Raw genomic sequence first — 27,666 nt, 5'->3', positions numbered from 1 at the left:
GTTTAAAATGAATAAAATAGATTTTTATTGAAGTGTGTGTTTGACTCAACTTAAAATGAAAATTTAAGAAAATGGGTATAGCTATTTAATCCCACATGAATCCGATTTATTTAAATAACAAACTAAGAAGAAACAGACAAATTAAAAAGTGGCAATGAGATTATTGATTTTCTTTTTATTTTGTCAATTAGTTAGCAAATCAAATTTGATACCTGCCTACATACATGCTGAGGGAGAAAAAAAAAATTCTTCCAAAATACTTGTTCTTGCGTGATTCTGCAATTAGTTTTGCTCCTAAAGCTGCAGATTTTTTTAAATGATATTTGTAGTGTTTTGTGATTGCCGAAATGTACAAGCTTAAAATGTACAAGTTGTTTAAGATGGAAAGTTTCATTTGAGAGATTTTGCATAGCGTTCGTCATAAGTTAACCGTAACGAAATTACAAATTGTTGACAAATTTACGCACATGCTCCGAGAAGTTAAAATAACGTAAAACAACTTTGAATCCAATCTAGAAGACAAGGGAGCGTTTGGATCAAGTATTGGGAGAAATTTGCCATCGTGAATGTCTTTTTGATGTAACTAACCCTCATTTGCGTTATATGGAGAAGAAAACCGCGAAGCCTCAAACGGTAAGCCTGACGACAAGGGGACTGTTACCCATGATTCGTCTACCACTAAGGCTATTTTGCGTCAGCACTGTGGTCGGTGCAAGTCGGGTGTGGTATTCGTATCAACCTCATTGGTCTATCCCCATAGCCACCACGGCTCTTGTAACGATTTCGTTACTCTTTGTCTAAGATAGGTACTCTGACCGCCACTAAGTCTGCGGCTGTCTGGTGCTATGGAAATAAGAGGAGGTCATTTTAGGGAGGGTGGCTTCGATGAAGAGGTCTCCTTTTCTTTCGCCGAAACCAGTCCTAAAGAGGGACCTCGCATCCCTACTTGAAAAAATCATACCTCGTTACCATAGTCACCGCTACAGCTCCAGACGAATGCCTGGCAGAGTACCTATCGTAGACAAACAGTACTTTGTTCAGATTGAACTAAAACTCTTATAAAAACAAACAATCTTTTAATTACTTTTTCTGGGTAAATTTTATATGTACAAGGTTGTATTACAATTATATACACCGTTATTTACAATTATCATCACTTCTACCGAACACAAAATTATATAATAAAAAGTCCTCAAATCGAGATGGCACAAGGTCCGCTCATGATGCTTCGTCTCACCAGACTGCCTGTCTCCTCTCTTACAGAGTCCAGACTTTCTCCTCTTTTTGCAGGTGCATCGAGTTCTTAGAATTTCGTGGGGAGACACTGGATGCCAGAGGGGAATGTACTCGGGGGTCAGCTGTCCAAGATGTTACACTCTATTTGAACATTTGGCGAAATACACTATGTTTACAGCTTACCGTAAGAGCGGAAATATTTTTAAAATAATGCCTTTAATTTTGCAATTCTACCTCGTCAATTGTATCTAGGAAAGTTGTAACGTAATCCTATAATATATTGTTTGAGAATCAAAAATCAACTAAAAAACTTGTACACGATCTATATTTAAGCTGAGAAAATATAAAAACATTACCGAAATATCACTGAAAAAGATAGGAATAAAAGATTGCCGAGGAAACAGAGGGAAATAGAAAAACTTCATCACACAATCAAACTGGTTTTGATGTTTTTCAAAACACCTTTCTCGTTAGTGATTGGTTAGTTTGATTTTAGCCCAAATATTAACCACTAATATCGTCTTATAAAAAATAAATAGCGTTAAGAAATTTATGCCGCTATTTGCGTATTGTTGGACGAAATATTTTTACTACCAAGGCACGTTAACTATTTAAGTGATTTTGTTTTAAAACAGTTTAGTTATTATCCGCTTCTCTGGTAAACTCGGGCATATCAAAATTCGTCAGTTTTATCACGTTTTTACTCGGCCGGTAGCAAAACAAAAAATAATCTGCAGAAATGGAAGTTTTGTTTGCGAGTTTTGCCGGGACTGTTTTGTGCAATTGTATATACGATAGTTGTTGAATTTACGTAGAAAAAAGAGTAAAAAAGTGAGCAAAAATAATACAGATGATTTTTTCAGATTATGAAGACGTGAACATATACAGACTGATATTTTTTCATTTGCCCGAGATAAATAGTAAACTGATGGTAAATTAAATATTTTTTATGCATAAAAAAATTAAAATTTCAACTTAGAACCTGTGTATTCAGGGGTCTGTTTAGAAGAAATTTCACAAAATATCTTTTCATAAAAACGGACCCTTCACAAAATATTTTAACTTAAAAACGGACCCATCACAAAATTTATCTTTTAATCGGACCCTTCACAAATTTGTTTATCTTCATTATTGTTTTATTAATCAATCAACCTTTCCCAGAAAGGGGAAGGGGGGAGAAAGACAGATGTAAACGAACTAAATCTTCTTCCTTTATTCGTCCGAAATTAATATTCTGCTTTCAGCAGTATAGGCTTAATACCAAATATTTGTAAGTTGCATCGCTAATTCAGTAGCTGCAATTGCTGTTTATTTTTTAAAATTTGATTTTTTTTAATTATAATTTTACAGTGTTGAGCATAATCTTGTATGTCTTTACAATTTAAAAACTCCTTGAAAAAGTTTTTTTTGCAATAACGGACCCTATTTGCACAAATTCACAAAAGCGGACTCTGCTTGAAAGAATGCGAAGTAACGTTTATTTCATATTCACAAATTACGAGTAATTTTTCACAATTTTACAAAAACGGACCTTTCACAAAATGTCTGGACAGACCCCTGGTATTATGTTTTGTTTCAGTTCCCTGTATTTATTAATGAAAGAAAAAACATGTTGATTTTTTGCATTTTTTTTTCCTTAAAAAATTGATAAGGGAAGCTGTTTAATTAGAGTAATATCCGCAGCTTTACTTATAACTTAATAGACGACAGCTTCTTGTCTTTTTATAATATCTAGACTTTTTTTACTTTATTTTTGTCAAGGATTCTAAAAATATGTATTGAAGTTTGTGGTCATCAAAACCTGTATACAAGAAAGCTATTCGTAAAACACAAGAAAAATGTTTCTTTAAAAATTAGGCAGTGTTTTATGATTTGTCTACTGCTAAGAGAATTCCTGACTGCCACAATTAGCAAAAACTTAAAGAACATGTTTATTAAAAAAATCAACCTTATGTTCTTTTTTTTTTAATGAAAACTTCCCAGATAGCTGCGTAAGGATGATTTTAATGTTCGCAACAAACTTTATCAGTAAGTCCAACATTGTTTAAAAATGATTAACTATTAAACCATGCAAGCTTTAAATATTTTCAAACTATGCTAGTTTAGGCGCAATAAAGTTCATATTAAACTTGCATAAGCAGCCCTTTTATAACAAGATCGAATCTGCTTTTAAAAAGCATGGCTAGGAAAACGTTCTGATATCGAGGATGAATCATCATCCTCAATTATAAGTAGAAAATTAAGAATAGAAAGTGTTCTCAATTGTTTATTTTAGATTTTATGACCATCACTGAAACCAGTTTTATTTGTGCAGACTTATATACACACTTTAAAAGTGAAGGTTGGCCTGATCATTTAGTTTTCAACATAAACAAAATGTTTTTTTAAGCCTCCACAAAGCTAGAATGAAAAAAAAAGGCTTGTAAATAAAAGCTAAATAATGGGATTTTTGCATGCCTTTATTCAATATTTAGGGAAACAAGATTTGCATACTAATAAATCTAAGTTTCAAAAAGGATTAATTAGCCAACCAAATAAAAATACAACATTTTCTGAAAGGTTTCCTGCTGTATGAGTTTATAACTTAAAATAATTATCTACAAATAATAGTACCCCCGTTCTATTTTTTACAAAACAGTGCCTTCATTTATTTTGACAGAACTCCCATATTTTGCAGTTTTTATTAAATGTAGGAAATACATATGTGTATACAATATATGATCAAATATAAATTTACATAATGATATTTTTCTTAAAAACAGTGGCAAGAGGGGGGACAGAGAGCAATGGTTCCCCATAAAATCTAGTGTAAGAGGGCATCTATTTGTCGACCACAAATACTTTAAGTCCATTATCATTTTTATAAAAAATATTTTTTAAATTCATCATCCTCATGTTTATAACGAAATTAGATTTTTTTAATAGGTAAGTAATTGGCATTTTTATCTGTGATTTTCATACAAAAGTAATAGTGAAGTTTTAAGGCATTAAATATTTAAACATTTAAGAAAATTTTGTTGGAAATAAAAATAAAGTTTATAATTAATAAGGTTGATATTTAATGATACAATTTTAATGATTTTAGAAAATTATCATTTATTTAAGAAGAAAAAAAAAGGAGAGAGAGAGAGAAAGAAGCATGAATTGTCTGTTTTGCACATATTTTTAACCACGGATTTACTCGAAATGGATTTGTACATGATAAAAATTATATAAATCAACGAAGAAGTTATTAGTAAATTTATTTATAATAATATACAATTAACTCAATTATTTTACATAGAGTTTAATTACTTTAGTTGGGCATCTATTGTTTTTAATTATTCATTTAATTAACTAAACTCAGTGGCGCGACAGCCCATAGAGGGCCAGCCCCTACTGTGCCCAACTCAGTTTTCTTGACCTTGGGCTCTGGGGTGCAAAAGCAGATGTTCCGGTCAGGTGGTCAGCCGAACTCGGAACCCCCAGTGTTTAGTTCCTAAGCACGCTTGCTACTCATTTATCGACCCACTGAAGAGATGAAAGGCTGAGTCAACCTTGCTCGACTCGAGGATCGAACCCAGGACCTGTGGCACGGGAGCGCGAAGCGCTACCACTCAGCCACCGGGCGTCATTCATTTAATTATCCAGTATAATATTACCTTGCTTACATCCATTTTCGGGACAATTCCTTGGTCACTAACAAATCAAACGCGCTTCAGTAGGGGAGAGTGGGGTCAATTGTAACAAGGTACGATTGTAACAGAGCAAAAATTTCGAGTGTCGGGTTCTAGATTTGATGGCGCACACAAGGTTTATTTAATAAATCTACATGTACACCCCTGCTGGCTACCATTTTTATGTACTTTTGAAAGAGTTACATCACAAAAGATATTTTCACGCTACATAAGTACTTTTTTTGGTATTAGAATATTATATTGTAACAAAGTAATTTTGTTTAAACAAATAAAAATTATTAACCGAATATGCAAGTGGACGCCTTAATTAACATTTCAATAAAAAAATTAGTTTTGTTAATTAACTAGCATTGTTTTTAACAAATGAAGCTGAAATGGCGTCTTGGGGACGATTGTAACAATAAGTAAAGAGACGATTGTAACAGCTGAAAATATATAATCTTATGTTTACAAACCATTACTTAACTCTTTAAGAACCACCAATAGTTTCTTATATCATTTATATTATGTTGCATGTGCATTATTTTATTTGTTACCTTTCACAGCATAAATTAAAAATTTTAACCCCTTAAAGTTAAAAGTTTAACCCTTTAGGTCTCTGCTCATTATTATTTTTACTCCTAAAATATCACTACTATTTTGATCAATAAAAAAATATATCACAACTATGATAATATGTATAATTAACTATGTTTTAGTTGAATTTATGAACTGTTACAATTGACCCCGTAAGTGGGGACAATTGTAACAAGTGCACAACTGTCAAAAATTGTTAATAACTAATATAATAACATTTAAAATAAGGTATTTATTTTTTTTTCTAGTAGAGGATAGTTCACTTTACTCGTCTGTCAGTTAATACTAATAATATATTGGATTTTTTGTTAGTTAAAAATAGTTAAGTAAAAAATGTTACAATTGACCCCACTCTGTTGTAATAATGCGCTCTAAAACAAAATCCCTCTATTTATGCTTTTACCACAATTTGCGCTTCTGTTTTCATATTTTGTAATCTGGCAATCTTATTAAGAAAATATTTTAAATCATTCTTGAAATTTTTCCCGTACATGTAAGTTCATTTGAATTCGCTACTCGTTTTATGTTTTGTTCTGTTTTTTCTTCACATTTTACTTTCTGTTTTTACGTGATATTTATTACTTAATGGGTTCTATTTTGTTTCAAAAATTTTTTTGAGTGCTCCTCATGTTATTCTATTGATATATTTTGCTTCGGCTATATTGATACAATATTAGAAAGCACTCCTTTTTGCGGATATAATCGTGTGAGCTGATAAAGATATTATATCTATATTTTTCTTCCCGGTTTTATTGAGAAAAAAACATTTTTTTTTAATTATTTTATTTTAATAATTTTCTTCTCTTTTCATTATTCTGTAATTTTTTCCGAGTGGAAGGATTATAACAGGTCTTAGGCCGAGAAGGAGGGTACAAAATTTATTTATTAATTATTAGACAGAGCAGTCATGAACACGAAAAGTTGAGCTCCTTGGCAGTGTTGCCAGAACTTAAGATTAAAAAGTAGCGGATTCGAACATTTTGTAGCCCAAAAAAACTACGTTATATATATATATATTCTACGAAAATTAAAAAAAATAAGTTAAATTTTAATGCTGTAGTTGTAGTTCATTTACGATTGGCGACGGCTGGGAAACATTCCATGATCCAAAGACATGCCATCACAATTTTGATCCCCTGCAGAGGTCATGGCACCCCCCGCTTCAGTAGTCCGACGACCTGCACGCGAAGTCGAGCACTTTACGGTTGAACAGTTTAACGAGGACCCATACCGCACGACCTCGGTCCCTACGCAGACTGATCCACGTGGTCACCCACCCGCACACTGACCGCAGCCAGTGATGTTTTATTTATATTTTTATAACCGTCGTTGAACAGCCGACCCAATTTTTTGGGTTTACGACTACTAATGTTCAACTCCGTAGCCTTGTAATTTTGAATCCAATCCAGAAGACAAGGAAACTCCTGGATCAAGTATTGGGGGAAATTTTGGCTTCGTGGAGGACTTTTTGATGGAACTAACCGGCATTTGCGTTACATGGAGAGGAAGACCACGAGAACTCTCACGGTTAGTCTCACGGCAAGGAGACTCAAACCCATGATCCGTCTACCACTGAGGATATTTCAATGATGTTTGACTTCAATTTCAATGAGCTGCGTTCATAATTTCGCCAAATTCATTATTTCCTTTTAGCTCAGATTACAGGTCACGCGATTTTTCCAGATGATAAGCGATTAATAATGGTTGGAGTTAAAGCTTTTTTTTCCCATCATACTAGCCGTGCATTTTTTCATATATATCTTTGCGTTTTCACGAGTCTATGATTTGAAGCATAGATATGGAGAGATTCTGGACTCTGCGCAGCAAAACAAAACAAGAATCCAAAACTAAAGTTGATGCGTTTTCAGAAATAAAAGAAAATATTTTTAAAAACGGTAAAGAAACTGCAATCTTTACAGCATTTCTCATTTTATAATAGGAAAGGAAAAAAAAAAATTTATAAAAGTATTTCTGTGAGATAAGTAGCATGAAATTCTCTAAGTAGCGCATTTTTAACATTTGTAGCTTTTGAAAAATAATGAGTAGCCCAAAAAGTAGCGGGTAGCCCAAATTCGATTTTGTGTAGCGGGGAGTTTTAAAAGTAGCCCAATCTGGCAACACTGCTCCTTGGTTATTTGTTAGGGAAAATCTTGCAAAGTAAAATCCGTAAAATGTCTCTATTTAGGGAAAAGAGGGAAATCTTAGTAGTTGCTATTGGTTTATGAAATAGATCGAGCGTTTCCCACAGAGAGCAAAGGGAAAAATGTCCTGCTTTTAATTAAATGCATACTTGAGCCAAAAATATATTTAAGAACAGGATGTGGCTTTTAAAAGTGTGAGAAAGTATTTCGATTAGAATAATTAATTAGGATTACATAAAAAGATCAATTGAAGCTTTCTATGTTACATATATATATATATATATAAAGGGGACACCCGTATCCCATCTCCGTCAAAGAATTGAGTCAAACATCTCTACCTGCAAAACAAAAATAACATATAAACAAAATTCAGCAATTTCCCATAAATATTCCCAAATTACATAAGACTTAAATAATATATATTTTGTTATTTCTCCAATCAATCACAAAAATCTATGAAAAAATAGTTAATCAGTGATACTTCTTCTATTCATGATGTGAGTTGAAAAGAGATCTATCTAGTTAGAGCAGCCATTGTACTGCAAGAAGTCTTTATGCGATTACCATGTCTTCTTACAAAAGGAGGTTTTATCCTTCTTTCAAATTAGAATGAAAAAGGCCCTTAACAGTCACATGACCTAATTCTTTTGCATCTATTCCCACAACTGTAATGCTTCAACTAATCAGTACGCAACTTTCGACTTTTTTTTTATCCTTAGTTTTGGTGCATTTTTATGATGCCTTGTGTTCCAATTCCTGTTGCAGTTTTAAAAATTAAGCGTGTTAGTTTAAAAAAATAATAGTAATTCTACTCTGGATGCAAAACATGAAGTAATCAACGCAACAATAAATAATTATAACATCCACTATTATTTAGCTGTAATTAACAGTTAGCGTGACTTATATTACACTGTAAAAAGTTTTATATAATTGCCACGTTTTTTGGTGTTGAACAAAATATATTTTTAAATACAGAACTACAGTTAATGTGCAAAAATTTTATAAAGTTAGTAAAATAACAATAGTTATAAATAACTAATGCGATTAGTTGACTAAAAATGTGCTTGTTTTTTTAAACAAACTGTTTTTGCAATGAAGTTATTTTATTTCGAATGCGCGTAAAGATATGTGTTGACAGTAGATAAACAAGCAAAAAATGAATAGATAAATAAATAAAACTACAACGAAAAAGTAAATAAAAAATGTGACTGCATGCACTTTATAGTTTACCTCAATATCAAAGTTGTGGCAACTATACACCTAAGTTTTTTACAGTGTAGTTAATATCCAACGAATATGCTTTTCAATGAGTTTAGATTAATAAAATGAGTTTATAATTGAGTACGTGTAGCCAACTATTCCTAAGTCACAAACAACCCTAACAGCATCCCTTTATTTGGGTAACGGTGTATTGAAAATACAGAAAAAAGTGGTTAAAACATATTTGGCCATTTTGCACCTTTTCCTTCTAATTAGAATAATAGTAATTTTAAATACTCTTATTTTTTAAACTAATTTCTTCTGAATAATACTGTTCATATTGTATAGCAAAGTATTTTGAGCAGTATCGCGTATTTCTTTGAATAGCAAGATTTATTGAAAAGTGTAAGAAATTTCTTTCCGTTTTGCAACAAATGACGAAAGTAATGAAAATGAATTTGTTCTATTTACGAATAATGTGGACGCATTTTTATTAATTTTACTTCAATAATTTGTATATTCTCTGAGACATTTCAAAAATATTTAAATTACTTTACGAGTCTAAGTTTACTAAAGAAATTACCTGGGCAGCTGTTTTCATTTCATCACTTTTTAAGGAAAATAACCCAATGTTGAAAAATAATTATAATGTACAATTAATAATAAATTTTAATTTATATATATATATATATATATATATATATATATATATATATATATATATATATGTGTGTGTGTGTGTGTGTGTGTATATATAATCTACTAGTTACAAGCAAAACTATGTTTTGTTACTTTTTTTTAATTATAAAAATCAGTCTGATGGTTACTAAAAAAGTCGGTTGGATAATCGGGATAATATTTGTACTAAAATATTAATTTGAAACAATTTTTTTTTCATTCATATTAAAAATTTTATCACTAATTGATTTTGTAAATGAAAGAAATTTCTAGAATGAATAACTGTATTTCTCTAAGATCTAAATAAGAGCACATTTTAAAAATTGTTTTAAAGTAAGCCGTGTTGGGAAGATCTTGCCCTTAACACAGAAAAAAAACATAGGTGTTTCATGCTGTATTTCATAACAATAAATTATTAAAATTTAAAAAATAATATATTTTACTTATTTCGACCGAAATTAATACTAAATAATGATAAAAATGTGAAAAATATGTTTAATAAAGATTCTGCGTTATTAAGCATCTAAAAAGAATATTCCCAAATTTCTCTTCATTTTCTTGAATGGCTTTTCAAAATGAATGTCTTTTTTATCATCACAGCTCATTTTTTAGAAGTCTTGTTTTTATTTATAGGATATATTTAACAAATCACATGAAATAAAGTGAAATGATGTTCATAATAAAAAATAAATAAATACGTTTTCCATTTAATCTTTTTTCGTATAATATTCCTTACTTAAACTGTATAAAATGATAACCCAGAAGAAAAAAATGTCGCGATAGCGGAATAATTTTAACCTTATTAAATAAACATTTTTGCATATTTAGCATTACTATTTTAATGGTGATTTGGAGAGTTGTCGTAATAGCGGACTTTTGGTATTATACCGTACTCGTTATACCGAGCTTTTGCTGTATTTGCAAAATTTATCTTAAATAACAGTGAGTTGAATAAAGTACCAATTTTTATTTTATTGAAAATAAAGTATTTTTCTTAGTAGGTTGTTACCTTTAGGTAAAAAATTTAAAATTTCATAAAAAGAGCGAATACAGGATGCTTTATTTAAAAGATTTTGTTAAGTAGTGAAATTAAAACTTGCAGAGTTTAGTTAATTTGGCCATCACTTAAAAAGGTTTCTGTATCAGATAACTGTAATTTCATATAACGTCTGAATTATTTATATTAATTGCTCGGCAAAATAACTTAAAATCAAATTTTATAAACCAAAAATCATTTATTAAAATGTTGGCATCTCTGCCTTGATTAAAAAAAGAACTCGATTCTTCCATTTTTGGTATTATCTAAGAGAAAACATTCAACTAACGCCCTTTCACGCCTTCATTCTTTTGCATTAATTTAGGTCAAAATAAATTTATTTACTTTAAGTCAAGAAGATTATATTTAGCATTTTAATAATTTATGGTTAGGAATTACTCGTACAGCATGAAATATCGGTATAAAATCTTCCAAACTCGGCTTACTTCTAAGCAATAATTTTTGAAAATTGCACTTATTTAAAGCTAAGAGAAACAGTTATTCGTCATTGAAATTTCTTTAATTAACGAAATCAATATTATTGATGAAATTTTGAATATAAATGAAAAACAAAATGTTTTTTACAAACTACTTTGTTTGGATTTTATATTTTAGTACATAATTCCTGTAATATAACAGATTTCTTTTAGTAACTAATAAACCGTTTTTTTTAATAATTGAAAAATACCAAAACATATTTTTGCTTGTAATTAGAGAGTAAAAAAACATTTGTAAAAGGGACAGTAACTTAGGATTATTGGAATTTTACTTTGCTGGATAAGTTACTAAATCTAACTACGCTAAATATATGGACATTTGTAAGATGTGAAAGTCTAATCAATGCATTATCTTTTCTGAAAATAAACTGATCACAAAATAATTTTACCACCACATTTTATTTATTTGAAACAAATGAAGAATCGCAAACGACACGATTGGATTACTGCGATGTTTCTATTATATTGATAAACACTAACTGTCATCATTGCAAAAAAAAAAAAAAAATTTATCTCATATCCTCTGAATAAAATTCTATTTCATTCCTTTTATACCTTAGTTATTCTCCTGATAATATATTTGATCTCAAACTGATCTAGAACTTTTCTGTGCCTCTTTGGAATATCAAGATGATGTCCCAGAAGAATTGTATCCTATCTGCAGCTCTCTTCATTAAGATATCCAAATTGCATTTTCTCCCCTGCATTGTTAAACACAATGATTGATGAGTTTGTACCCCTTGTCAACTTGAGCCCCTTCAATATTCATTACTATTTAACTCTTTGCTTCCCTCCTAATGACATTCATTTCTGTCATTTTTATTTTTTAGAAGGGGTGATCTTTCATTCGATTTTCTGAACCCACTATACTTCTATGTACATCAATTAAAATTTGTTTTATTCTTTTTTTCAGTTTTGCCATTTCACTCCTGATAAACTCATATATTTATATTAAAAATGGGTTCGGTTAATGATATATATAAATGAATAACTCATTAGAGCGAAATTAGTACACATTTTTTTTTTGCAAAATCGATTGTTTATTCATCAAGCTCAGTTAATTACTTTATGTTGGCTAATGTTTTTTTTTCTTCCAATTTTTTTTAATCGTTTGATTTGCTACTTCTTAGTTTTATGGTAAGCAAATAAAAAAATAGGGTTTGAAAAGTAATAAAAATTTATTTTTATTAACTTTTCAGCACTTATACAAAATTTAATAAATTTTAAATCATTAAATTTTTAGCTTGTTAGCGCTTTTTTCTCCTATAGCACATTAAAGTCTAGTATACCTTTTTAGAGATGATTGTGAAATTGCATTTAAAAATCAAAGAAATTATTTTTAAGTAATCATTTCTTATAAATCGTATAAAAGACGCACGCATCAAGGAAAGTAATAATTTCCTTCAATTTATAAATGACAGCGTGTATCAAGCGAATTATTTTTAAATATAAATTTCATTTACATCGTCTAAAAGACAAAGCGCATCAAGTGAATTATTTTTAAGTAATCATTTATTTGATTTATAAATGACAGAGTGTATCAAGCGAATTATTTTCAAATATTCATATATAGTTGGAATGATAGTTTAGCACGAATAGTGACGACAAAAGATGGAGATAGCAAAAAGCAACATACTGAGTTTCATTCTTACATTCTGTTTTTTGCTTATTATTCTATTCTATGCTATGCTATACTATTCTATGTATGAAGCGAATTATTTTCAAGTATTCATATGTAGTTGGAATAATATTTTAGCACAAATAGTGGTGGCAAAAGAGAAAGATGCTACATACTGTGTTTTCTTTCCCTTTGCTTTCAGTGAGCGTAGAGCAGATCCGCTGTCGCGTCCTAACATATAAAACATACTCATCTCTTATCTCTTTTTAAACGGTGCCACCTATTTTCCTGTTAAAATATCTTTCCAATTTCATTCTATGTTTTATAATTTGAACATCACGCTTTGATTTTTTTTATTAAAAAGGTGTTGCCAATCAAGAATTTTGAACACTCTAATCGTAACTTGGAGATATTTATTGTTCTAAATCAGGGGTTTCCAACTTACATGATGCCGGGGGCCGCAATTAAAAACACCAGTCAAATCGCGGGACGCATTTTTATCAAAATTTTTTCTAGTACTCTTTTATGTTTGAAGGAACATTAAATATTACTGTCCGATTTTTATCAAGTTGTACAAGACAAACGCATTGGATTAGAAATTAAAATTAGAAGTAAATTTTTAAGCAACATACACGATTATTTTTGTATTTGAATAAATATTTTCTTGGATGCAAAACCTGAGAAATAAATTTTTTTGCTCCATTGGTAAGTTAAACTGCACAGAAACGAAGAAATGAGGTTTTTTTTTAACGAAAGAAAAGTATTTTAAACCCATATAGATTTTTCACGAAAATTGTCTGCAAAAAATGACAACTAATATATAAATTGTCTGCAAAAAATGACAACTAATATAGTTCCAGGGCCACACACACACACAAAAAAAAAAAGGCTTCGCAGGCCGTCAGTTGGTAACCACCGTTCTAAATCATCTCGATCTCAAGCGTAAGATTTTAAAAAAAATTTATGAGCATTCCGTATATTAGGTCATATTTTAAATAAATAAGTGTATAGTTACTATCATTGTAAGTTATAAAGCATTAAAAATAGGGTAAAAAAGAAAATAATCTCCGGGATATAGTGAATGAAATGTTCGCTTTTGTGTTTTAATATAGACGTATAATGCTAATTTTGGTGGATATAATGAACCAACAAAAGAGAGGAAGTTGGATATTATGAATTATCGACTGATTTATTTTCTTCATTTTTTGTAATAATTTTGAAATTTCTACTTAAAAATAAATACATATACGATTTTTAAAACCATGTATAGCGTGAAATGTAGCAATAAGCATTTATCTTGTTTGCTTCATTATTTAATGGCACTATTGAATTGGTTCAGCATTCAAAGAAGCCGCAATCTTCCAGTATCTGGATAAATGCTTCAAGTCAAAACAGATGAAATTGCTAAGCAATTTGGTGAGACTACTTTCATCTACTCGAATGGCTGACTAGACGGGTTTGAAAAACGAAATAAGAAATTCAGGAAAAATTATCAGAGAATCGGGAAATGTTTCCATATATGATGTTGAGGATTGCTCATCAACTAAGGATTACTATTTTTTATTTTTTGTACGCAAGACGAAGAGTAATAAAAAATAAAAGTTAACATATTTTTTGTTACTAAGAATTATGTTTCAGTCCTTTTTGTATTTTATTGTATTGGTCATTGATTTAAATAGTGTGTAATAAAAGGGGTGAGTTTGGAACTATTAGTTAAAATCGCTTGTGAAATTGATATAGTGAAGTCCCGGTTATAGTGAACCGAAATTGTGGTCCCTTGAAGGTTCACTATAATTTGACTGTAATTTTAATTAGTGTATAAATTTTTTAATTAATTCATTTTTATATCTAACATTTAAATTTTTATGTTTAGATCAGCGGCAGAAGTCAAAAGATCGATCAAGTAATTGCTGCTCAGCTAGTTGCTGCATCCTATAATGAGAAGATAAGTCTGAAAGTTGGATGGTTAAATAAGTCAAATGAATTAAAGTCACAATATGTCCCATTGTAGTAAATAAAAAAAAAGTGTAGATTTCTTCTTTCATTCCACGTGAAAAAGAACTATGTAAACAATATTGACACAGTCATAAACTTCTAATGACTGAAATGGTCAAAGAACTTGTAGAAGTAGAAATGTTTGTTATATAAATGCAGCTGTCACTAAAATTCTTGCAAATGTGATGGTGCAGACATCATATAAGCCCTTGCAAAAGGGCATATCCTCCTCAGTTAGATGACACTGACGAAGTTGAAGTTCTTTTACATTGTTCATCCATGTTCGATTTGCAATCTTTTGAGTTTTACATATCATTCATTGTTCCTGTGTTTATTTCAAAGTTGATGAAGTGCTGCTCTTTTAAGATGTGCTTCAAGTTTCAGTCTTCATTTAGAAAGTCAAGAGGTTTTTGTTTTCCAAATGTGCGTGATTGTTTTTTTGTTTTGTTAAATCGCATAATTAATCATTTTATTTAGTGAGTTTTCATTGGTATTTCTCGTCTTTGGCAAGATTTAAAGAAATTCGGATCGTAACATACATTAAACTAAGTATTATTAAGGAAAAGTGATAAAAACAATGGTTCAAGTATAAATTACGTTCTACTTAGTGTTTGAATAAAAGAATGAAAGTGTTATTTTTTGCTGTGCACAATATATTTATCTCATTACAGCATGATTATGCCAGCTGTCAGTTAAAAACTCATAACTTGATGTAGTTCATCGTGCTCATATGTAATAGAAATATTTTTCTGTTCGGCAAAAGTGTTCTCTGCTGGCCATCAAGCCTTTTATGTTCCTCCGCATTGAACATGATATTTCTAGTGTTCAACGTCTATGTATTGGTTAGGAAGTCATTTATTTCAAATAAACTGTCATTAACTTGTAATGAAACCTAAAAAAAAGAAACATTATAAAAAAAAGAACTATTTACTAATAATAAATAAGAAAAAAAAATTGTGAATGTGATAATAAAAATAAAAACCAGTGTTAAAATTAACACAAAATTGCTTCAGTAGTTGAAATTGCATACATGTTTCAATACTACACTAAAGCATCATCTTCAGTAGTGAAATTTGCATATACAAGTTTTGTTGCTACACTGGAGCATCATCTTCAATATTTGAAATTGCTTATAATTTTTAATGCTACACTGGAATATTATCTTCAGTTTTTTTTAATTGTATACAAGTTTCAGTGTTACAATGGCTCATTATTTTGAATGCAAAAATATAGAAAAATAACGATAAAAAATATTAAAAATAAGTAATGTCAGATAAATAAATCTTATAACTGAATCAGCCGATTAAAAAGTGGGCTCAAAAATAGTTCCATCTACTGAATCAAGGAAAAGGTGAAAAACGAAAAAAAAAAATAATAATAATGAAAGAAAAAAATATTAAGATTTAAAACTATATTCTTAATTACTGTTCTTATTTTAATAACTATTGGCATACCCATCTTTTCAAGCCTCACTTTGTTTATGAGGAAGGCGGATTTTGTTTTAATTAGTAAGTGTTTGTCATTATATAGATTTTAAAACGAATGATTGACTGTTTTGATCCAATCCCCATACAGTGTTTGGCGTTACTTACAAAATCTCACATTCAACTTGATTATACCGGACCGACTGCCATCTATTGATATAATACGCTATCCATCTGTATAAAAGCCTTCATACACAATATATTTTAAGTTTTATCTATTTTTAGTCACCATTTTTTTTTTTGTATTTTTATACAAAAGAGGATTATGCAATCTAGCAACGAAACATGTATGCAACTTTATCTTCTGAAATATATATAGGTATATATATATGTTGTGAATTCGAACATTGTCTTTTATCCAAATTATGGTTCACTGTACAAATTAACGCATGATTGTTAAAAAATATACTTTCACTATTCATTATTATTATACACTTGTGTCATATTAGAAAATGTTTTTCCAGATTCGCTGATCATATGATTTGGTGTGAAAATTTATATATGTAATGTCATTAGTACATAATATTTTTACCTATTACATATTATAATGCATTTTTTTTTCTTTTATAATAATTAACAATGCATATTTGAATAACAGATATTTAGCTAAAATGCCAATCAGGCATTATGTTCTTTCATCAGAATCTCATTTTGAACTAGAATACTATTTTCAAAATATAGATGTGTTAGCATTGTATACAAATTTGTTAATTTAAAGGCTATATTTGTCAATTGTAAATATAGTGGCTTACTGTTATTGCATGTTTAATAGAGAATAGGTTTATAGAATTTAATTTTTTAATATACTTAAACAATTGGTTAAAAATAATAAGATTGAATTCCATTATCAAACCATTATATATTGCATATGCTCTTTAATTGTTTCACTTTTTTATATTTGGTTAAATAAATTCTTTTTGGGGGTTTAATAATTTAAAAAAAGTTTGACATATAATAGTTATTTTATACATATTATTAGATAGTTATTTGCGTATTTGAATTAAATAGTAAATTTTCCACTCACATTGTGTTTTTTAAGTCACATTTTTTAAATTTTTTTCTTATGAACAGAAAAAATATAAATTATTTATATGAAAAAATTAATATCAAGAATCCCATCTGAGAATAGAATAAATTTATATTCTTTTACTTAAATATTTTATTCTTTGAAAAACGATTTTATATCAACATTTTATATGTGCCTAAAATCATGCAAAAAGTTTGGCTAGCAATCAAAAATAATCATAATGAATTTTAAATTTACTGTGGAAAAAATTATGTAAAACTATTATTGTATGAATTTTAAGGACTAAAATTTCTTTTATTAAAAATTGAAGTTCTTAGTTAATAATATACGTTTCAGAAATATTTAAATCTCTCCATGAAGGCATTTTTTCATCTATTTCTCATGATGAAATTCTTTTAAAATTTCTAACGTTTTTGAAAAAGCATCAAAGTTTATGTCGTGTCATAAAATTTAATTGAATCTAAAGTAAAGAAATTTGCATTTTTAGAAAGAAACAAAATAAAGAACCTGAAGCATAAGGAAGTATGCATTAAATTTGCTATTATCTAGAAGAAGAAAAAAAATCAAAATCGATAATTATAGTGTTCTTAAAAAGTTCACCCACAAAGGAAAATAACACAGTTTAAGTACCTTAAACTTGAAGTGAAGCTTTCATTTTTAACTGATATATCTATATCATACTACCCCAGATAGCAGTGTAAGATTAATTTTAATGTCAGCATCAACCTTTATCACAGAACCCAACAAGATTTATTTATAAATGATTAGCAAATAAACCATGCAAACTTGAAACAATGTTAAATTTAACTATCCTAGTTTACACGTAATATAGCTCGCATTAAGCTTGAATAAACAACACTTTTATATAGAGATGAGATTGAATCTGCCATTACAATACAAGGCTAGAAAAACCTTCTGAAATCGGGGATGAATCATGATTTGCAAATCAAGAGTAGAAAGCGTTTTCAAACAGAGGATAAATGTACCTTCTTAAAAATTTTTTTAGAGTTTTATGACCATCACAGAAACAAGGTTTATTTGTGCAGACTTTTATAAACATTCTTTACACTATAGAAGTAAAAGTTGGCTTGACCATTACGTCACAAACAAAATGTTGCATTTGTGAGCCTGGACAAAGTTAGAATGAAAAAAAGCTAAAACAAGGTTTACAATAAAAATCCTACTTTTCTCTGCTAATAAAATAAAAACGAAAATACGTCGTTGCCTGCTATCTGGGATATATATCTTGCTGAAGGGAAATATCTATACTTTAATGCTAATTACTTAAATTTTGACTCTTGATACAAATATTTCTTTTTTTTTTCTTTTGTTTATTATTAGTAAAAATATGGATTTTATAAGAATATCCTTCAAAAATTTTTAGTATTGCAAACAAGCCAGTTGAAATTATAAATCTACATTCGTCCAATTGAAAAGCAAATATTATTCCCTTATATAGTATTATCAGATGTTAGATTATGTACAAAAGTGTTCATAAAAAATTAGAAATGAAATTATCAAACTTTGCATAATCTCCGCCCTTCAAATATGATTGTATATAAAATTTTGTATTCTTTATTACATTTTTGAGGGTATAAGAAATAATGTATTTGCTAAGGCTTAGATTTATGGAGTACCAAAAATGCTGTAGTATATATGTTACCGGCAAAGTTTGAAATCCGGCATTGTATATAATGCCTAAAATTAGCCGGCAACAAACGATTTCCAAATTTCCTAGGCATTCTATAGAATGCCAAATGGAAAACCGACAAAGTATGAAAAACATATTTGATTCGTTTCGAATTTAATGAAATGTCATTCAATTCTACCATATTGCAACAAGTAAGTTAATTTCTTATTTTTTGTATGAAAATTTTGGTTTCCTGAATAATCAAGAATTTTGTTTTGTACAATTTTAATTTTCCTTAACATATTAATGAATAATTTTTTTTTAATGATACTCTCTCTATTTTTTTAGAAACAACATTTATATTTTTGAAAAAGCAATTCATTTATATACTTCGCCTAAATAAAATTTGTCATTCTATAGAATGCGTAGATATTATATACAATGCCTAGGTAATGTATGTAATAACTCTCATATTTCATACTTTGTCTAAAAACATTCGGCATTATGTACAATGCTTTGTCATTCTATAAAATGCCAGTGTTTCATACTTTGCCGGAAATATAAAATGATATAAAAGAAATTGCGTGTGACGATAGTGTGTATGATATTAGGTCCTAGTCTTCCTCGTTTGAATTTGTGTTTCAAATTTATTTGCTTGATTATTTGATACAATATATCTTAATTTACATTATTATAAAATTGTTTTTATTGTTCTAGAATTTAAATTATTTATCATTATTGTACTATTTAAATTGGATACCTCGAATGTCATTTATTTTAATAATAGGAATTGCAGGGAGTCCTAAATTAAAATGAGGGTTTTCCAAAAAAATTTATAACAATGAAACAGATAAGGTGTGCACATATATATATATATATATATATATATATATATATATATATATATATATATATATATATATTCGTACAAAAAATTTATCAGAGAAAGTATAAATGTTTTTTTTAAAAGTTCTTGCTTTTAGTTCAAAAATTTTCCATTATATAGCGCTCTAACTCCTTTTTAGCGTTGTTCTGTACCGTTATGATGTAAAAAAATTTCTTACTCAGAATACAATATTTGATGATGAACATTTTGAAAAATAGTAATGTGATTTTCAGTCATTTTTTCTTGATTTCCCGCATCGCCATCCTTTGAAACATTTTTGACAATAAACAAGGTTTTTGAGAGGAATAGGTCATGCCTTGTTACATGGGTTTACCGAAAAAAAATATTTTCCAAATTTATTTCCTGCAATATTTTTATTAAAAACCGTCAATCTAGTTTAGGACACGTACTTGCATTTTAATTATGTGTTACAGAATGAGATATGCGTAAAGACATTTTTAGTATCAGAATATATAAGATTTAAAAAAAAAAAAAAAACTAGAAATTTTTATAATATGAATTCAATTTTACACTAAACAGAATATTACACAAATTTTTGTTAGTGGTTTAGTTTCGTTGCGAAGTAATGTAATTATCCAATTTATAAATTTATTTTATTCTATTAATTACTGTTTGTTAAATAGACGTTAAACTACGAAATATTGTTGCAAATTGCATTGCTTTTGTTGTGCATGAGGCTTTTGACATCATGATGTTTTGGTGCAATAAAAAATGCTATTTCATTTTGTTGTGCTAAATTTTATTTTCATTGTTGCTTATTTATCGCCTAACATAGTTTTTTTAAACTTAATAGAATTTTTTTTAAACATTTCATAGAAATAAAAAGTAAAATATTGATATTTTTCGGTGATATATTTTTTTAAAGAGATTTATTTGAGACTTACTTACTTCCACACATTTTTTCTATGATCTTTTATAATAAATTAACGTCCTTTAAGATAATCAGCTAGTTCCCCAAGCATTTTATTTAGGTCGCACTAGAGCTGCACAATGGTCTATTTCTATTTACATAATCAGTGTTGAACAGCCGAACCAATTTTGAGTTTACAACAACTAATGTTCAACTCCGTAGCCTTGTAATTTCGAATCCAACCCAGAAAACAAGGGAACTCCTGGATCAAGTATTAACAAATTAGCCTTAGTGGAAGACTTTTTAAAGGAATTACTCTGCATTTTCGTTAAATGGAGGAAAACCACATAAACCTCCCACGTTAAATAGACGGAAAGGGGATCCTAACCTATTATCTGTCTACCAAGGATACTTTACGTCATCACTGTGGTCGTTATGAGCTGGTAGCAGTATTCGTATTGACCAGCCATTTCTGGGGTTCAATCCCGGGTCAATTCATTGGGAGCTAGAGCTCTATTCCCTGAGTTCCCCGGCTCGCAAAATGGACTATTGGCGATGATTTACTTTTCCGAAAACCTGCGCACAATGTCGACACTTTACGGTTAGCTGACACCAATACGGCACACCCTCGCAAGCTGATCAAAGTAGTCATACACCCGCACACTGCGATTTCATAATCTACTGGGACCTGAAGCGAAATGAATGGTTTGAAGAATAAACACATTAAATAATTACTATTTACATTTATTTACAATTTATACATAACTCGTTAAGTTTAAATGCGGCATCAAATATTTAGGAAGCAAATACGCAAATATAAAATAATAGAACAATATTGAAATGCAATTCTAATATGTAAGGATTAAAGTTGAAGTAAAAACATACTTAAGAGTTCATAAATAATAAAAACAATTTATGCAGATTATGCGTTTGACGTCACGTCGCTTTATTACTTCCCTTCCAGTGAGAACCTCATTCGAACGAATCGAGAAATTTAGATGGAACTTGAATAGGTCTCCCAACACGTGATGTCTTGTTGGAAAAATCCTTCTTAAGCTGTTCGTCAGCAAACTTAACCTTTTTCTTCTTAACATTTGAAGCAGCCATTTTTGGATTGGCTGAAGGTACGCCGACTGTAGGCATTGAACTGAAAGAAGAGGAGTTGTTCTTCAAGTCTGCAGATTGTTCTATGACGCATGGTTTCAAACGATTAATGGAGATGTTTCAGGATTTTCCATTTATCGATAGTGTTAAGTAATCCTTATTTCTGAAAAGAACTACAAAAGGTCCTTCATATGGAGGTTGAAGTAGTGGACGAACGGAGTCAGTTTGTACGAATGTATGTGAAGTTGTGTCAAGATTTTTCGTCACAAAAATGGGAGATTTACCATGCCGTGGAGGTGGAGCAGGCCTAACTTGCGAGAAATATTTCCGTAGTTAACCAGCAAAAGTAGAAACGTCCGTAGATACTTGTGTTTCATGAAGAAAATCACTAGGTAATCTTAAATTTGAACCATAAAATAATTCCGATGGAGTTGTTTGGAATTCTTCTCTGAATGTTGAGCGTAAGCACAGTAGATAGAAATTTCGTCCACTGAGGATTATTATGGCACATGATGCTATTTTTCAGAGTTCGATGCCATCGCTCTATAAACCCATTGCAAACAGGATTGAAAGATGTGGTTCGCCTTCGCTTGATTCCTAAGAGATGGGCAAGTTCGGTGAAAAGAGACGACTCGAACTGACTTCCTTGATCTGTAATTATTACTGACGATGTTCCAAAGCGAGAAATCCAACCACTATAAATTGCTTCTGCAACGGTGCAAGCTTTAATATCCGGCACCGGTATGGCTTCTGGCCAGCGAGTAAACCGGTCTATTAGAGTTACACAATATATTTGTCCTTCGGAAGTTATCAAAGGTCCAATTACGTCCAGATGAATTTCGTCGAATCTTTTTGAAGTTGGTACACACTCCGGTTTATGCACACGTCGCAGTATCTTGGATCTTTGACAATATACAGTTTTTAGTGAATTTTTTGACATCCTTGTTCATTGAAGGCCATACAAACTTTTTTGTCACTAGATGTGCTGTAGCTCGAGCACCTGGATTAACGAAAATATTACTTTTCGAAAACTCTTTGTGACAAAAGGCCGTGGTTTTCCTGTAGAAATATAACAATATATTTCTTTATCGGTTCCGAAAATAGGTAATTTTTCAAACTTTAGATTAGTGTTTGATTTCATAAGATTTTTGAGCTCTTCATCAGTTTCTTTCTCCTTGGCTAGTGCACTAAAATCAATCGTTTCCGAAAAGACAACTTCTTCAACTCTTGATAGTGCATCAGCTACTTCATTATCTACACCAGAAATGTGCTGTATATCAGTTGTAAATTGACTGATAAAATCTAGATGCCTCATTTGTCACGGTGATGCTTTATCACTTTTCTGCAGAAATGCGTAAATTAGAGGTCGGTGGTCAGCGTAAATAGTAAAATTGTGTCAATCATGTATTCAAATTCTTTTCGTGCAATTTTTAATCTATCGGGTGCCAAACGTATAGGTTTTGAAAAAAACTGGTGGACCAGTAGTTATAATATGATGAGTGACGCCATGCTTGAGCTCTTTGACCGTCGAATGTTCTACAGTTATATCTATGAATTCATTCTACAGTTTGTAAATTCTAGGATCACTAGTTTTAGACGACACGGTAGTCAAATTAGTTGACGGAACATTGACAAGTCAACCAAAGGATTTTAAAGTAGTAGGATCTATTATTTTTCTTTTTTTAATATTAACTAAAAGCCCGTATTCTTTAAGAAAATCAGCACCTATTATTGCCTTAGAAACATCGGCAACAATAATGGTCCAACAAAATTTTCTTCTTAAGCCCAGATCAAGGAAAAGTCACTGTGTCCCAAACGTGTGCACTTGCGAAGCGTTAGCAGCATACAAGTAAAATTTTGGACCAGGAATTATTTTCTGTTTTGAAGAATCGGGTAAAACAGATACATCAGCTCCATTATAGATAAGAAATTTCGTTTACTAGAGTGATCATAGATAAAAAGGCGACTTGAATTCTGGCTACCATTGCCGCCAATGACTGCCTAATTAGTTTTCCGATTTTTCGAAATCAGCAACAAATGAACAGGGTTTAGTGCATCCGGTTGACTTTTTACCAAAACGACGATGGTACCAACAGATACCTTCTCTAGATTTTGATCAGTTCCTATAATTGGAGCTCTGGCGAATGACTCTTATTTCTAGAGGTACTGCGTGAACTTCGCAGCTCACTAACTTCTTTAGTAGTAGTGTCCGGAGATAGCAATGCACAACGCGTGACTGACGAAGTCTCTTAATATATCGTTTTCGATGTAGATACTTGCCTCAAATTTTGCTGATGTTCGAAGCCAGTATAGGGGTTTATCTGGTTGTAACGAGCAGTCCTATATGTGGCTAGTGTGGACAAAAACATTTTTTGTTAAAAAAGTATTCCTCTATTAATTTTGCTCCAAAATTTGCTTACGTTTCATTCAAAATGAAGATAACCGTTCAAATTTCAATTTAAAAAAATACTAGACAAGCTAAAAATAATAAATAGTAAGCTTTCGGGCAAATTTATAAAAATTGTCCTCAGTAGCCCCCTCTTTCCCATAATATATAGGAAGGATATATTATTTTGTCAAATCCATGCGAAAAAAACACAGCATATTATATTGTGAGCATACATTAAATAAATAATCCCAAGAAACTGAAGAGGTAAGAGATTACCCGATTGAAAACTTCATTTGCTTCAAAAATATTCAAATATAAAAAAACAGTCGACACGTTTCAATCGCTTGATGCTCTGGAATCTTGTTTTAATCATTTGAATATAGATTCCCTTGTTAACGATGTAAGTTTCTCCCTACCTCTTTATAACGCATGGAAAAGCAATTTACCTTGATTTGCCTCTCAGCCACTATTGTTCTGTCTTCCACCTTTTTTCTCTCTCGGTTTCTGTGGTGTTTCTAGTTTACCTTTTTCCGTTGGCAATTTAACGTTTTTATTTCAAATAATTTTTTTTTACATCGTTGTTTGGCAAGTCTTGAAAATGGGAGTCTACTATTGATGCATGTCAACTGTTTTTTCATACTTGTATAATTTGATAGTTTTACTTGTCTAGTTTTCAATCAGGATAGTTAGTGAATTTTTAAAAAATTTCAAATGGGGAATTCATTTAAAATTGACACCTAAAAAGATGATCGTCATATTTTTGGAAAATATCCACAAGTGCCTAGGAATAATAGAAATTTTTCTTAACAAAATTAATTACACGTAAAATCCTGAACGTATACACTGCTTAAAACAATTAAAACATACTGAGGTAGTGGTTTGATCTTGCACCTGGAGAATTGTTTGATCAATTGATGCATCATCTACAGACATAGTTAGGCTATATGAGATAAAAGTGACGTTTGGCAGAAAAAAATGAATTTTATTGAGCATTTTGGTACAAAAGAAAAAAAACACAATTCGAGCATATAAGAAAAAGGTGTTTCCTTAAAAGAAAATCGTTATAAGCAGAGGGTATGGTTTCCCTGGACGGCCAGCAATGTTAAACACCTTTGAGGCATCCAGTCAATGAGGTTAGTAATGAGAGGCTGGGGTATTCAGTCCCACTCCTCCAGAAGAGCTCTTTCCAGTTCTTGGACAGTTAGTCGGGGGTGGTAGACGTCTAGCAATCGTCTGCCTAGAATGTCCAAGTCATATTCGATCGGGTTCATACACGCAGAACATGCTGGATGCTGGCCAATCCATTCGTATGATTCCTTCCTCCAAAAGGAAATCATTCACCAAGTTATAACGATGTGGCCTGCAATTGTCGTCCATTAAAATGAAGTCATTTCTAATTGCTCCAGTGCAAAGGACTACAATACGTCACCTTCGACGTCAAACTCAAAACTTGAATACTGCAAAGTTTCAAAATAAGAAAAATTTGCATTTGTGACTCTCTTCTTCTATTTTATACAAGAGTAGTGTACATTAGACGTTCGTTTTCACGAACCAGTAGGGAACAATAACTTTGATTTTATAATCAAAGATAAAAAAAATAAGTGCTTGATTTTAATTTTTTTTTAATTAAAATCACCTCATTGACTCGATAGATGTTCTCCTTTAATTTATAAAACTGTTCCAGATAAAATCTAGATAGTAATATCTAGATTTATCTAGTAATATATCGATAAAGATGTTCTAGATCGTAAAGATAAAAATCATTTAGTATACACTATATAAGAAACACATACAAAATGAAATCTTTACTTTTAAAAAAAATTTACTTTTATTTTATTGATGAAAAATGAAGCAATTTAATCACTTTTTTTGCTGTTTCAAAACCACATTCTTAAAAATACATATCTCCATTTATATATATTATACATATCTCCATTTATATATTATTATACATATGACGCATGAAAGCATTTCGTGGTTTCTCAAAAATGTACCTCATCTTGTTAGTCACTCAGCTGCCTGCTTTGCACTTCAACATTTCTTCTTGCTTAATTTGATCACAACACTCGAATATGTCATCTGCGGAGAAGACTGGTTCCATGGCTTGACCCTCCCCCCTTCTCCTCACAATTGTATGAGAATGTTTGACAAAATTTTCCCCTGCCATAATATTTTTCACATTTAATTGTCACAAATATCTTCTAAGATTTCCAGGACACTTTCTTAAAGAACTACGTTCAGTGCAGTTTTGAGTTCCACATAGTATCCCAACTTAAACAAATTTTATCTGTTTGAAAATTAAAACAGGAACTAACATATTTTCTTCTCCTATGACTACCCACCCGCTTATAGTGAAAGTAAGCGAAGTGTTGACATAGGAAGAGAGTTCCGCTCTGCGCCACCTGTAGCTCATTTCGAATCTGAAAGTTCTTTATCATTTTCATTCATTATGTTCTTAATTTTTTCATCATCCGATACTTCTTCCGAACAAATTATATCCAAGTCAACATTCAAGAAGTCAACTTGGGGCAGCTGTGGTCTCATGTATGAGTATGGGTTCAAAGTTTATGTATGAGTAACTTATCTTCACTCAAGACATCAGTCACATCTCTTGACTTTTTTCGGTTATACTGATTTCTTTCATAAAGCCTACCTTTGGAAATCCTCTAAATATTGTCTTCAACATCATTCCAAGCAAAGAAACCTTTTAAAAACTTTCTTCCCCTTCCACGTAGTCACTTATAAGAAGGGTTAAAATATGAAATCACAATTCTGTCATCCAATCTTGTTGTCTATTATTCACCTGCTTCAGAACATTATTCCCAGAATGTCTAAGAATCAAGAATGGTGTTTCGCTGTTCACAAATTTAAAGAAAATACATGATTAAAAATTCAAAAAACCCATAAATGGAAGATGGATGAAAATGAGTTCACAAAGAAAATGTTTTTAAGTTATAGTTCGTAAATGGGATTTAAAATTATTATTGTCTCTATGGGCAGCCTTTCATCCCTTCAGAGGGTCGATAAATGAGTACCAAGCATGCTTGGGAACTAAACACTAGGGGTTTCGCGTTCAGCTGACCACCTGAGCGGAACATCTGCTCCTGCACCCCAGAGCCCAATGTCAAGAAAACTGAGATGGACACAGGGCCTTCTATGGGCTGTCGCGCCTCTGAGTTTAGTTTAGTTTTTAGTTCTAAGGGCAATTAGCTCGTAGAATCATGAGTGCCTGGAAATTAAAGGTACCTAAAAATGAGCAGCTGTTGCATATCACTAAAACAAGTAGATTTTTTTTAAAAACATTTTTTACAATGCAAAATTCTTTTGAAATAGGCTACATTTCAAACAAATGAGCACCATATTTTTCATCATTTAATGAATACCAAATTCAAATATATGAACACCATATTTTTCAAAAATACTCTTATGGATCAAAAATATTTGTAGAACCTTTTTTAAAAAACAAATCCTATTTAGTCCAATGAAGGTCAAGTACAGATCATAGCGCTTACCAAAGAATGGACTCATAGCGAATTGTTTGTAATTTATTTAAAATAGATATGAAGCGAATTGAAACTGGTTTCATATTATTAGATGGGCGATATATATATTATATGTGTC

The 27,666-nt window shown here is 30.6% G+C and overlaps 3 protein-coding genes across 5 annotated transcripts in view; 2 read left to right on the top strand and 1 right to left on the bottom strand.

Annotated features, from left to right (window-relative positions):
- LOC107443550 (ubiquitin-like protein 3) overlaps positions 1–20,424 on the top strand; it is a 227,089-nt gene extending 206,665 nt beyond the window's left edge. The window contains exon 5 of the mRNA XM_087155961.1: positions 14,533–20,424. Within this exon, the coding sequence (XP_087012087.1) occupies positions 14,533–14,597 (65 nt within the window). The 3' untranslated portion in view covers positions 14,598–20,424. The remainder of the gene's footprint in view (positions 1–14,532) is intronic.
- LOC107443554 (protein Fe65 homolog) overlaps positions 1–27,666 on the top strand; it is a 387,879-nt gene that overhangs the window by 247,393 nt on the left and 112,820 nt on the right. The window lies entirely within an intron of this gene.
- The window catches only part of LOC107443552 (putative nuclease HARBI1), a 45,834-nt gene continuing 30,225 nt past the window's right edge, over positions 12,058–27,666 (bottom strand). Inside the window, exon 4 of one of the 3 annotated variants that reach the window (XM_087155960.1) lies at positions 12,058–15,546. In XM_087155960.1, the coding sequence (XP_087012086.1) occupies positions 15,487–15,546 (60 nt within the window). In that variant the 3' untranslated portion in view covers positions 12,058–15,486. The remainder of the gene's footprint in view (positions 15,547–27,666) is intronic. The other 2 variants (XM_087155959.1, XR_015430845.1) reach the window with 2 other exon arrangements.

This window comes from Parasteatoda tepidariorum, chromosome 12 (genome assembly GCF_982258835.1).
Source record: "Parasteatoda tepidariorum strain Cologne lab strain chromosome 12, Ptep-v5.0, whole genome shotgun sequence".
Classification (NCBI taxonomy): Eukaryota; Metazoa; Arthropoda; class Arachnida; order Araneae; family Theridiidae; genus Parasteatoda; species Parasteatoda tepidariorum.
This window is presented reverse-complemented; position numbering and strand designations above follow the sequence as displayed.